This window comes from Ambystoma mexicanum, chromosome 11 (genome assembly GCF_040938575.1).
Source record: "Ambystoma mexicanum isolate Mex_15411 chromosome 11, UKY_AmexF1_1, whole genome shotgun sequence".
NCBI lineage: Eukaryota > Metazoa > Chordata > Amphibia > Caudata > Ambystomatidae > Ambystoma > Ambystoma mexicanum.
The window spans coordinates 827194280-827208441 of NC_090934.1; the positions used below are offsets into that span (position 1 = coordinate 827194280).

General features: G+C 42.4%; 1 protein-coding gene across 1 annotated transcript in view; it reads left to right on the forward strand.

Moving 5' to 3' along the window:
• The window catches only part of NCR3LG1 (natural killer cell cytotoxicity receptor 3 ligand 1), a 722742-nt gene that overhangs the window by 370674 nt on the left and 337906 nt on the right, over positions 1-14162 (forward strand). The window contains exon 6 of the mRNA XM_069623776.1: positions 12696-13064. Coding sequence (XP_069479877.1) covers positions 12696-13064 — 369 coding nt within the window. The remainder of the gene's footprint in view (positions 1-12695; positions 13065-14162) is intronic.

Genomic DNA, 14162 nt, shown 5'->3' on the forward strand with positions numbered 1-14162 from the left:
CATGGCATACAATATGTTTGGATTTTGTGACAGTGTTGCCTCCTTGGCAATACCATTCTGGTAGTTGTGGACATTTTTTAACATAAATGGTGCACTTCATTGCTCTGAAAGGCTTACCAAATGCAAGAACTCTCTCACAAACCTTCCTGATAAACATCGTACGATTACACGGGTTCCCATCTGTGATCATCTCGGATTGAGGAAGCCAATTTATATCTAAGTTCTGGAAGAGCTGCTGCGACAAAGCCCAAATCGAGATCAGGTTATCCACCAGCCACCATCCACAAACCGATGGCCAGGCCGAAAGAACCCACCAAACTCTAGAGCAATAACTGCGTTGCATGTTCATACAGGCAGACGGCTGAGTCGATCTCCTTTGGGCAGCGGAGTATGCATACAACAACAGTGTCCACAGTTCCACGGGTTTCTCGCCTTTCTTTTTCTTACGTGGGAGAGATCCATGCACTACAGCCCTCGACCCACCAACACCATTGGAAATGCCCGCTATAACATCGCTACATACCAGTGTTCAAGAGACTCTGAAAAGGGCACCCACAACCTTGCAAGACACTAAAGCTGCTCACAATAGCTCCGCTGATAAAAAAAGGAGGGAGGCACCTGTATATCGAGTAAGGGAAGAAGTCTGGTTATCAACCAAGCACATCCAACTGAAAGGTCCCAGAAGGTTCCATCCCAAATACATTGGCCCCTATCCTGTTGTCTCAGTCATTAACCCTGGGTCAATTAAACTAGGATTGCCCTCATCGGAAAAAGACTCCCTGTCTTTCATGTGTCACTACTAAAACCGGTATCTCAAAATTGGTTCAAATCCCTCTTTTTTTGTTTTTGGGGGACCGGTTTTAAAAGGGAATTCAAAATTTCACACACACAAGGAAAAAACAGTTACCCCTCTCTATGTCCGTGCACTGCTACTTGATTAACTCCATATCATTGGGCTATCTTTCTCCGCCATGAAGTATAAGCGAGACACATTCCAGTATTATACCAAAGACTTATAATTTATTTAAACATCACACATGTTTACTAAAAACCATCAGTGTTTTGATACAAAATTACACTTCTAATACAAATAGGAAAATATATGAAATATAAAACCATGTCATGGAATGAGAGGGAATAAGAGCAGAGCTATTATCCGTCTTAATTATTAATGACTAATGTTAAAGGGAGGTTCACTCTTTCATTTAACACAGAACTTGTCAATTAGACTTCTTCAACACATTATTTAAGCGGATGTACATAACTCTCTCAAAAGTAGTTCTCATTTTCATAGGAAGCTAGCACTCTAGCAGTACTAAAACAACAGCAAAGAAATATTAATTTTACAGCCTTCTGGTATTGACGACATGTTTCGGCATTTTCTTTCCCAATTAGACACCATCCCTGATATCCTTTAAAGTTGTTAGATTGGCCTTCATCAAGGCGCCTAAGCACTGTTATATGGTGTGTTGCGTATATCTTCTATACCCTCAAAGTGCAGCAAATGGTCACTTCGTATCTGTGAGGCTATTCTTCACGCTGCAATAGCTTCAAAAAGATGGAAAACTTCTACCTCTTCGCCTACTCCTGCCTTACCCAAACCAGGGACCTAATCTTATGGTCCAATGTGACCAGAGCTGGTGTGTGCCGTGCTTCCTAGCCCATTAAATTACGTTCCTCCGGCGTGACAGCTTTATCTTCTTCCAAAAGGAGACATTGCACCAGCCCTAAAGACGCCGACGTCGAAGCTAAGATTTACCGGCTCCGTCATCACTCAAGCAGTTGTTTACCCTCGATGGCAAGCAGGAAACTAGCCCTCCAATAGATGATGATGATCTGCTGACAACCGTGGAACGTGTGGACCCTCCTAATTGTACGTTTCAATTAGGCATCCAAAAACTTGCCCATTCAAAATGATCCAAGTGCCTACCATTGAAACTAAGGAAAAAAGTTCTAAAGATCACAACATTTATTCCAAGAAGAGAGGAGTGTACAGTGTCCGTGGCAAGTTCCTTCAAGGACCTAGCCATGGAACTGAGCTGTTCCCTAAACTGCCTGGGTACTAAACTGCTTGAAAAAGTCATTACCTTGATCCAACCCAATCTGCAGGTGTTCTAACAGATACATTTGGAACTGGATTCATTACAAGATGGGACAGTATTAGTGGAAGAGGATGAAATGTTGACATCTACATCGCCTTCTGACTTACACCAAGGGGGTTGTAGTGGTACAGTTAAGGTGAAGGAACCAGAGGCTAAGGTGGGGGCCAACATGGTGTGGGTTGAACCTCAGGTTTTCGATAAACATGAGGAACTTACACAGCCAAATTGTTTTTTATCTGCCCCCCTCCCGTTTCATCCGAACTGCGAAGAATGCTATATTGAGGTGCGGGTTGATGAAACAAATTTGAATACTACCCATGACAGTGATGTGAGTGGATCTTCTATGACAATGTTCTGTGTATTAGAGAAACTGTTAACAATATTGGTACAAAAATGTAGACATTTGAATGCAAATTAGATCGGCAGTTACTGCTGTTAAATAAATATGTACCTAAATTTACAAAGGTGTTTAAAGATCAAAGCACAAACATTGACGTATTACAAGAGACACTCATGCAGGATAATGTGATGGTTGATTGCTGGGATGTTCCGCAGTCTAGAAAGTTGTTAGTATGGTAAATCGGTTGAACATTGAATTTAATAGTGAAACTCTATCTGTGGAAATAGATCTCAACAGAGAAGTGGGTACAGAGAGAAAAACAAGCTAGGAAAGTGTGGAAAAAGAACCATTTGTCAAGCTGTGATGTATGGGGAAAAGACAAAAAGCAAGAAACAGGAAAAGTCCATTACAGAGTCTAACATAATGAGGCTTATCGAACATGATCTGGGTCATTTTGACGAGGCTCAGTCTGTAAAATCTATTTTGTTAGGGGAGCCAAAAGATAAGGGAATAATAAATAGAAGCTGCCAAAACAACGTCAATGCTGCAGTGGTGGTTACTGAAAACTGTCAATTCACTTAATGAAGGGCAATCTTCTTTGGACAGTTCAGACGAGGGGGATAATAGGTCCTTCTTCGTACAGTGGAGGAGGGAAAAAGACAAAAATGAAGGTCAAGAAGATGAAAAAAAGAGAGATACACATAGGAAAAATAAACAGAAGCTAGGGTTGGTTTCACAGGATGAAATATTGGAAGATGTGGGGGGTTTATTTCAAATACTTGAGGGACATCCACGATTACAGCTGAAAGATGAAATATCACAAATAATTGGGACTAACGCTATAACCTGCCAAGTGAACGAGAAAGGTTTAGGATACACTATGGTGGGGGGAGTAACAAGAATAGAAATGGAGAGATACATAGCGCACTACAACTGCAAGTAGCTTCCAGCTTGGAGAAGCATCCTCCATTAAATAGAGCTGCAGTACTATGTATCCTACTGAGTATAGTGCCCCTCTGGGTGATTACCTCAGAGGACATCATTATTGTAGATCAGGTAGAAGAAGATATTTGGTTTTCATCTGAAGCCATCTTGGATTTTGTATTAACAATTGAGGATGATAAATTTATATAGAGGCTAACATTATTCATTGTTAAAACTACCTATGAGAAAATATAGTACAATTTAAAAAACTATAGGCGGGTTGATGCAAACTGTGGACTGAGTCCAATCAGAAATAAAAAATAGCGAGGGGAGACTATATGAGCAGCGTGAACAAAAACCTATCGATAATAGATTTGTAAACCCAACCAATCGTTTGTGGAATTGTAAGACTAGAGATTAGCCGATTGGTTGGATTCAGAAAACTGAAGGGTATTGTCATTGGCTCCCAAAGGTGTAACAATTGACACTTAGTTGTGAACAAAAAGGACTAACCTGTGGCGTGCAGCAAGTAGCGAGTCAAATGAAGGTATCGCCTGAGACCACAAGCACCTCCCCTCCCATGTAATGGAGAAGGGGAAGAGCGTTGAGCCCCAGGGAAACCCTTGGAGGGAGAAAGCCCTGCTGGAGCATTTGAGGTTCAGGTATGGAAAAGACAGCTCGGATGATGTTGATGCCTCTTCTTACGGATAAACTGAATCCTAGAAGGTCTGTCCATGACTTGGTTTCCTGACAGGATCTGGAATAATAAAGGAGACAAAATAGGAGTTAGAATCATAGTCAGAGAAGGCCAGAAACTGGACTGGGGAGGAAGGTGAGTATACCTATTGCAAGAGGGAGGATGTCCTACTGGAAACTGTCTGAAGGGTAATTGATGTTGTATGAAAGTCACTGAGTGGATTCTGCGAGGCTGCAGAGAGAAGGCAAGGAAAGAAGGTAAGAGTATGAAAAAGCAAGATGGGACCAAGAGAATCCCGAGATGCGAACTTACAAAGCGTCTTATGAGCAGAAGCAAAGCGCTGAACCGTGAATTGGCTGTGTCTATATCCGGGTCAAATGGAATAGCCCGATGATGTCAGAGGACACATCGGATCCAAACGCAAAATCACTGCAATGCGCCTTCACAGAGGGGGCATCATCTTAAGAGTAGGGACGATTGAATGCAAATGTAATCTCCAGCGATGCCAAAGAGAGCAGCGACGCAGGCGAGCCGCGACAGTATGCCCCCTCCCAAGGGTGACACCCCGCAGTTTGCCCGGGTGAAAGCAGTGGAAATTCTGAATCAGATAGGGAGCATGGACGGTGGAAGCAGGCTCCCAAGAGCGATCCGCCATAGAGTAACACATTGTGCCAAATACTGGAGTGGCCCACGATGGTAACAGGAATTACAGATACCGGAGACCTCAAACTCAGGACCCGAGGCTGTTGAGAGCGGGGGAGGACAAGTCATTGTTTTGCACCCAAATCGATCCAGAACATGGGGCTTGAGCTGGGAGACATGGAACACAGGATGGATTCTTGCCCAAGAAGGGAGAAGTTGAAGTTGGAATGCCAAAGGCCCCTTCGCATCCATCACAGCAAAGGGGCCAAAGAATTTCAGGCACAGCTTAGACAGAACCAGATGTCGAGGCAGAAATCTCGGTGACAGCCACACAGATTCACCAGGCGATATAGCGGGCGTGGGAGAGAAATGCTTTTCCGCATAGCGTTTAGATCGTTCCTGAGCAACCAACAACGCTGCTTTGGCTGTCAGATGACCCTGCTGTATGTCATCCATCAAAGCATCCACATCAGGAAAGGCTGAGGATTTGGGAAGAGAAGAGGGACAGCAGGAAGTATGAAATCCATAACTGCAGCGAAAAGGACTAGTACCAATTGTGATGTGTAGAGCATTGTTATAAGCAAATTCTGCCAAAGATAACAAATCCTTCCAATTGTCCTGGGTAGCAGAAATGAAGCAACAAAGGTAACCCTCCAGAGTTTGGTTGAGGTGTTCAGTTTGCCCATTAGTTTGGGAATGATATCCCAAACTCAGGGCCCTTTTTATGTCTACTGCTGAGCATACTTGTTTCCAATAGCGAGATATATACTGGGGGCCTCTCTCTGACACAATGCTGTCTGGAAGACCATGGCGAACGAAAATGGTGTCTATAAAATGTCTCGCCATTTGAGGCTCCATAGTTACTGCAGGTAAGGCAAGAAAATGGGCCAGCTTAGTAAAGTAGTCAATCTTTACCATTGTAGTGGTGCACCCTTTGGAGACAGGTAAGTCGACAATGAAGTCTGTAGCTATTAGCTGCAAAGGACGGGCAGCTGTTTGGAAAACTGCCAATTTCCCCAATGGAGTTCTTTTTGGAACTTTAGTTTGGAGACAGATGGCACAGGACCAGAAGTAATCGGCAACGTTCGTCCATAATGTTTCCCACCAGAAGTGTCTCAGAATGAGCTCCTGAGTGGAGTACACTCCCTAAAAACTATACAGTTCCCTACAAATCTACTTACCTGTTCCCGGAGGTTTGATATAAACCATTCCACTTGCAGCTCTGCTGCGATTTGTCACAGAGAAGTGCACAATAGATAATGTAGTTTCTTTAGAGCCAAAAGAAACAGCTGCTCAGGCAATTTTACCTTCCCCAAAAGCTCCTGTCTCCACAGAAAATCTGTGGATGAGAGGGCACATCCACTCTTTGCCCAGAGCTCCTTTTCATCTCTAAGTGCTCTTTCCTGCATCTCCACAATCTGAATCAAAGGGACCCCAGTGTACAGGGCTTGCAACTGCACCTGCTTGGACACAGTTTAAATTTTCTGGGAATCTGTAAAGGGCAAATATACGGCTTCTTTCTCCGCTATGTTTGCGGCATCATTTCCAAACACTATTTGGTCAGTACGGTTAGTATGTGCAATACACTTAACTATTCCTACCTCTGTGGACAGTGTTGGCGCCTCGATTAATCTGGATAACAGCACAGCATGCTGGATAAGCGTCCTGTCAAATCTCCTGAACCCTCTTCTATGCCACCTTGACAAGCCTGAATTTTACAGTGGAGGTTCCATATGCTGAGTCAGAATAAATAGTGTACTGCATTCCCCTTACTCATTTCTAGCTCCTCAATTAGTACCACTAGTTGTGCCGCTTGCGCGGAGTAATGTGAAGGCAACCATTTCTTCATCCTGACCTGGTTTTCTACAAGGCCCACAACAGCTATACCTGTATGCCTCTCACCAGTGTCCTTGTTAATTGACAAGAACCCATCAACAAAGAGTACCTTACATCCCTCCAAGGCATCCTCCTTAACATTTGTTCTCCCTTCCTCTTCTCCCTCATAAGTCGCACAATCATGGATAATGTCATCCGGTTACACTGGTTCGGCTATAAATGTCACAGGATTGATTAGGTGGCAACTTAATGGATGCATGGAAGTATTTGATTGGATAACCGCATACCCAAGACTCTCTTGGTCGTCAAAGTCGATTAAGACCGCATGCTCCACATACAATGTCACTGGGCAACCCGTGGTAAGGGTTGAAGACATTTGAATCGCAAAAGCCACTGCTACTAAAGCATATTCACAAGGAAACTATTCTTGCATCACTGGGTGTAGGAGTCTGCTGTAGTATGCTAAGGGTTTATGGCCTAGTGATGTTTGCTGGGCCAGGACCGCTGTCATCACTTGCCCATTTGAATGAGGAAATAGATCAAATGACTTCTTATAATTTGTGGTCGCCAAGACCGGAGCATTACTGATAGCAGCCTTGAGTTCCTAAAAGCAAGTCACCATCTCTTCGGACCAGTCTATTGGATCCTTCACCTTCTGCGCTCCCTTGAGCCCCTGCAGTAAGGTCCTCATGTAACTAGCATAGTAAAAGATCCATGAGCTACAATAGTTGTAGAGTCCCAAAAACTGCTGCATGTGTTTCACTGTGACTGTCTGGCACATATTCGTAACTGCAGTGGATCTCTCTGGCATTACCTTCCTTCCTGTGGGCAATATCACTTGCCCCAAATAGATTACCTCTGTCTGGCAGTATTACAATCTTTGTCCACTTTTTACCCCAGGATCTCAGGGTGTCCTATATATGATATGATAAGTCATTTATAACACGCCTACACACAAGTGTTTCTAGGTGCGACAAGATAAGGAAGGGGAAGACAAAGGGGAACATAACAAACGTTCTCAGTAGTCCTTGTGTCATTCAGATCGTGGAAGGGGAAGGGACAGGAGAAGAGCCAGTGGGAGGGAAAGGGAGAGTGAAAGCAAAGTTCAAGTAAGTGCAGCCGGGGTGGCCGGTTCTAAGAAAGTGCAAGGAGGCAGCGCATTGTAGGTTTCCAGATACAGTCCCTAGTGCTCTGTTGGCCCACAGGCAGTACATGGGTCTACTTGTCATGAAGGAGCTCGGTCCCCATAAGGTTCAGAGAGAGGCCAGGTAACCAGTTAGTGCAGCAAACAAGGACATCAGCAGGGGAGAGAGAGAGAAAGCAGCAGTGAAAAGGAAGGCCTTGAGTTGCTTCCAGAACCTGAGGTGGTCCTGTTCAAGTGTGAGAGAGGCAAGGAGGCTGTTCCAGGTGTGTCAGGCATGAATACAATCAACCAGTTCTGGATGTTGAACTCACATTATATTATATCACAGTACTCTTTTATCCTGTAATTGTTAACCTTCCAGGAAGGCAAAATGATATATGCTAACAATTCCAGGGCTTAAAGAACATCATTTGCCAACTATATTGTAGCATATTTTACAAAACAAAAGTGTGATGGTAGTGGTTGCATGAGAAAAGTAGGCAGTGGTTGGTTTGCATTACTAGCTTTAGACTTTTTAAACTCAACACTTATTTTGCATGCAGAATGATGTTGTGCAACAAAAACATTGGCCTATGTATGTAGGTATGAAATTTGCAACGCACCAACCTAGTTAGACTGCAATGGAGCGCTATCAAAAATGGTGAAGAGTAAAGGGTGAGAATACTGTGGAGAGCAGGGTAGAGCAAGGTAGAGAAGGGCAATTAAGAGGGTACTTTCCATGGGGGCCATGTTTACATTTATTTAGCTCTCTATACATCTTTGTGAAACCAGCATGCATAAGTTCATATTCTGGCAGGGTCCTTTCTGCCTTTCATCCTGTTATAGTCAGTAACAAGGGGACTACTTTGTTGGATAATAGTTATTTCTGCATTTTGTATTTTTGTAAGTGTATTGGTGCAACAGGGATAGCGTTCTGAACAGAAAAGCTTTACATGAGAAAAGAAGCACACAGTGAAATGAAGATAGCCTATAAAAGCTCAGATTTCACTTAGCCATTGGAACAAACTAAACACTTCTCCCCAAATCAATAAATATAGCTCACTTAAATTATGGGGACCCTTGTCTTAAGCTTAGGTATATTAGATGCAGGCCCAAACTGTAGTGAAAATCTAACTCATCACCGATGGTCAGTGAGCATTATGGTGGCAGTATGTATATCATTGTGTCAGGGCTACCTCCACCCTGAATGGCAAGTTAGTACTGTTCCACCTCCCACCACACAGCTCCCATGGCGCTGTTGCGAGGCAAGGGGTTCCCCTGCCGGGTCTCGAATGGCAGGAGGTTTCCATGACTACGCTCGCATGACTCGCCGACTCACAGTCGTCCGTAGTCCTGTGAGAGAGCAACAACCTGCATACTGAGGCTCCAGCACACAGGTATTAAATGCAGGTTACATATGCCCCAGCCTTAGTATTGTTTATGTTCTAATACGGACACGCTCATGACCACGCCACCTTTTGTAGATTGACTTACACAACTTCGGAAGGTTGCAGTCCATCCTGGGCACCTCCGCGAGTCCGAACTACGCATGGCTTCCTAATGGCACCCCAGTGTTTTGCACGCTTAAAGATGCTAAGTGACGGCTGCAAAGTCGTTTCTGCTATTTAAAGGTACAGCCAATGACCTAATGCTGCACTGTTGCATCTTATTTATTCTTTTACTACTATGCTAATGTCGACCTGTATATATTGATTCTACTTTTTGATTCTGCTTTTGACTTAGAAACGCCTGTGGATAGAGGTGACAGATGGTCGTGTTATACACTCTACTGACTGTACAATAAGTGGCTAATTCGATCTTGAGCCCCAGACATGTGAGTGCATACACCTGGCACTTAACACTTCTTGGTGTGATACTTCTCATCAGCACAGACACACATAGGGCGCTGTACTAAGGAAATCAGCCTTGCACCCTACTGCTGTCTGGCTGTAACTCATGGCTTTGATTAACCACACTTCGTGGCCTAGTGGTCAGGCTCTCTGCATGCTATGTTAATGTGTTAGGTTTATGACACATCACTAATGGTTTTACATTGGTTTTATTCATTTTAACCTGGTTTCTGCACAAAAGGCAACTGAGGGATTGGTTTCTTTTTCATCTCTCTACCTTCACAGCTTTATGAGCCCAATGCCTTGTGGGACTTGTAGTTGCTTGCCCATAGAGTCACGGGATTCACATTATTTTGTGGTATTTAAATTGCGAGTCCGAGATTCTAAGTGGGAGTATGTCTTTTCTCTCTCTTTTTTTCCCTGTTATTATTTTTTCTGTTCCTCAGGGGTCATGACTTCTACTGGTCCTGAGGAAGGTGGGATTGCCTACTCCGCCGAAACGTAGATTACTTGTACTTTTGGATTCATACTTGTACGAGTACGACACCCTTTAGATCCATCCTGGTGTCACACGTAGACCCCGAGTTCAGCTAGTAGACTTTGAGCTTAGCTAGCAAATTGGAAATGCCCCCAACTGAACTGAAAATGTAAGATTCAGCTACATATGGCTTCGAACATCGAGAGGGGGCCTTTCATTTCCAACATTCACATTGTGTTGATTGTTTAGAGAAAAAGTTTCCCTTTTTTTCATATGTTCTTTTCAAATGTGTATAAATAATTGTATTTTTGTTTTTTATATGCTCTTTTCAAATGCGTATAAATAATTGTATTTTGTTTTATATGAAAAATTGTGTACATTAATATGTTCGATTTGTGTACAGATTGTGCTTGCTCTGGAATTTACTTTTAGTCAATTGTGCTTGGTAACTTATAGACCTCGCTTGTGAGCAATAATAACAAAAAATAATAAAAAAGCTACTTTTGTATTAATTCTTAAACAGAAGTTGGATATGGTGGATTTGAAAGACTTATCCCAATAAAGACTTAGGTGGACACATAAAGTTATAAAAATCATACCTAGGAACTATTTCAGATAGTTTGTGCATACTCTTGGCATTGAGGAGACTACTATAAATAGAATTTAAATGTATGTCTAGTGAACCTGTCAGGACACTGTTTTGTTTTGTGTTTAAGTTAGTACGAATGCCACAAAACAGGGAAGCCACCCAATACCTAAAGTGCATGAGCAGGTAACAGATGAATATTCAAATTGGTGCTACTTGCCTTAGGTTTTATCAGTATCCACATTATTATTCTGAATTATGATGAGTTACTTGTCCATACATGCAAAGAGCCGCAGTGGCATTTAGGAACTCTTTTGTGACTTTTAGTCGCTGCAGGACAGTTATAACTAAAGTTAGGTTCCTCAAGGAGCAGAGTCAGCTTCTTTGCTCCGAGTGATCCTTGAACATTTCCAGAGCAATAGTGATATGGCACCTGATGCACCATTAGAGGCGGATTAACTACTTTGATTTATCCCTGGCCTAAAGCTGGAGAGGGCCATTTGATTCACAAACAACTTACTCTGAATTACTCCTGGCTTAGTAATTAAAGATAACGTTACCCACAGTACCTACTTTGTGGATCATTTACCCTGCACCATGTTTATGTATAAATGGCACCAAAATCAATCCAATGACATGAAAAAGGGAGTGCACCAGGTACAAAGAAAAAGCTGCTTTAATTACTTTATTTTGCAAAAGTAACAGCCAGCAGCAAACAAGTAAAACTCAACTAGCTCATATCGGGCAATGGGTTATAAAGCGGAAAACCAAGGGATTAACATAATTACAAAAAATAACATTTAGTAAAATTCTAACATAGTAATTGGCTACTTTAATCAGGACTGTATAGAACCACGTACATTGAAATCTTCCATTGGCTAATCCACTATCACCAGAACCACCCAAGTCCAACCCATTATCTTAAAGTCATCACCATGAACGTCATTAACTCACTATTTCCTTGGTTGGCAGGTCAGATGCTGACAGTGATAAAAAATTCTTTCTACCATTAGTTGGCACTTCTTAGGCTGACCTTGGATGTTGCCTCTGAGACAACCCAATTAGCAATTGATGTGAACAGAGATCAAACCTTGGCTTCAAGAGAGAACAAATGCTCCTATCTCACTTCCTATGCTTTGGCCCCAATGATCCCAGACCATTTCCTGACTTTCAATAACTCATTTTGCAACTCTCGTCTCGATACATGTTGCCAACGCTGGTGCACAGTCTTCTAATTAGGTCATGAGATGAGTAGCTTGTTTAGAAAAAAACATGGTGAGAGTCCTCTGTGCAGAAAATAATTTCTCGTATTTATTGGTCTCGCCAGTACATACTAACACCAGTGCGATGACACTAGCTTGTTGTTTTGGGTGCTGTGTACGCATTTTAACTTTGTATCTTTGGAAATATTACTACATGAATCCTTGTGCACCTGACAATCAAAGCTTTGTGTGTTCATGTAGTTATCGTCTGGAATGAAAATAGTTGTTGCATATCTAGTTTCGAGGCCTGGAAACAGCCAATTCTCACAACCTCAGCTGACACCATCCTATCCTCCCTTCTTCCCTGACCTTGGCTGTCTGGTGTTTTCCAAACAGGAGTAAAAAGGAAAGCTTGTGATAAAACAAATAAATTGTGCAGCTTTGAATGGGGGGCCTGGTCTCAAAATGGCAATACCCTTGCTCAGTGTTACTACAACATTAATGTTCAAATATATACTCTGTTCAACTATACATGGTCCATTGTTTCCTAAATCGTCTGTGTATTCAGCAACCTAAGGTTCCTTGTGGTGCAGCAAAACTAGTTCCTTACTTGTGTTCAAAATCTACAAAATAACAGCAACTTCTAAAACAACAAAAGGCCTAAAATCCTTTACTGAATGAGCTTTCTTATTTCATATTTCCGCTCTTCCTTGGGGGGTGGGATGGGAGGCGGTGCATGATGTTACTACTACCCTACCTGCACAATCACATTTAAGTGAGGGGTAAGTTAGATTGACTTATTTGTGGTTCAGCCCCAATTCTAGTCAATTGAATGCCAAACCTAACCTGCAGCAATTTAGCAATGTCTTTCTCCTTGAAAAATGATGCTGATTTTATTTTAATTCTTCTTTACAGTTCCTCCAAAAGTGTCGGACATTGTGGTGCCTCTCAAGGTTCTTCATCTTGAGAGTCTCACCTTGACGTGTCCAATTAATGGATTCAAACCCCGGCCACTGATAATCACATGGGTGAAAAGGGACACCAGCGACCACGAGGAAAAATTATTAGAATATAACTTGGACAGCGATGAGCCTGAGTATTTAACTGATAAGTATTTCCACACTACCAGTGTGAACAAGTTTGATGATGAAACCTCCAGCATCCTCAGTGTGTTGATCTTTGCACCGACGATTAACACAGACAATGGCATAAGATTCCTTTGTAGGATTCATCATCTTGCAACAGCCGAGCAAATAGAGAAGATGTGCACGCTTCTGGTAACAGGTAAAACATTTGCAAATGTTAAAAGTGCGTCCTATTTTTAAACAAGTATCGGAAATGTGATATGCGCAGCATAAATGCTACAATAAATAGCCAAAAGAGCCTCACGGGCACTGGTACAACTCTGTGGGGGCTACAGTGTGCCCCAATGTACCCCGGAAAAAAGAAATGCGGCCCTTTTGGGGCCTCAGAGCTATCATGAGATATGCTCATCCCACCGGCCGACAATTCATGTTTTCACTTTATTTCCAGGCTCTTGGCTTTCTTAGGGATTTCATTTATTGAGGCAGGTTTGGGTCTCTAGAAATGAAATGGATTCATGATCATCTCAAAGCGAAATTTAAAAGAGATTTAACATACATGTGTATGCAATTTCAGACGGTGTACAAGTTTCTCAAATAATAAGTTGATTTCAATTTTTTCGTTTTTATGGGAATGCAACCAACTTCTTTTGATACATAACAAGAAGGTGGATGCCTGTATGAAACAATTACTAATAGTAGGTGACTTTTATATTAAGGTATGATGCATGGATAAACCCAATGGTACTCATTATATCAGCCTTAGAAGGATGAAATGTTTCCCCACGTCATGCCCGATACACATTCGACTTGCCACTTGCATGTTCATCTTTGTAGAAGGTTGATCAGCCAACAGAGGTAAGGTACAATTCATATTCAAATTATGTAATTAGTGGTTGTACCTCTTAAGGATTGGTGGGACAAAAGTGGGTTGGCACATGTCACATGTAATTCAGAATAGGGACAATAGAGTGTCATTGACACATGAGTGTGTCACCCACAGGCACATGCCTGTGATGCCACGTAGGGCGAAGTCACTCCCTTTGCGGACACTTTCAGTTACATCACTTGAGTTAAGGGCTAACATTTTTCCTCTGCCCTACCCCCAGTAAATCTGGGGGTTGAAAACCCTTGATCACAGGTCATCATTCTGTATTCATAACTAATGTTTAGCTAAAGTGCGTACCTTGGATAGGGGCTCACCAAGCAAGCCCTGTACAATGAGGGAAATGCAGAGGTCAGTATTAGTCTAGCCAATACATACTACAGAATATAACAATAAGAGAACGCAAACAAGTTA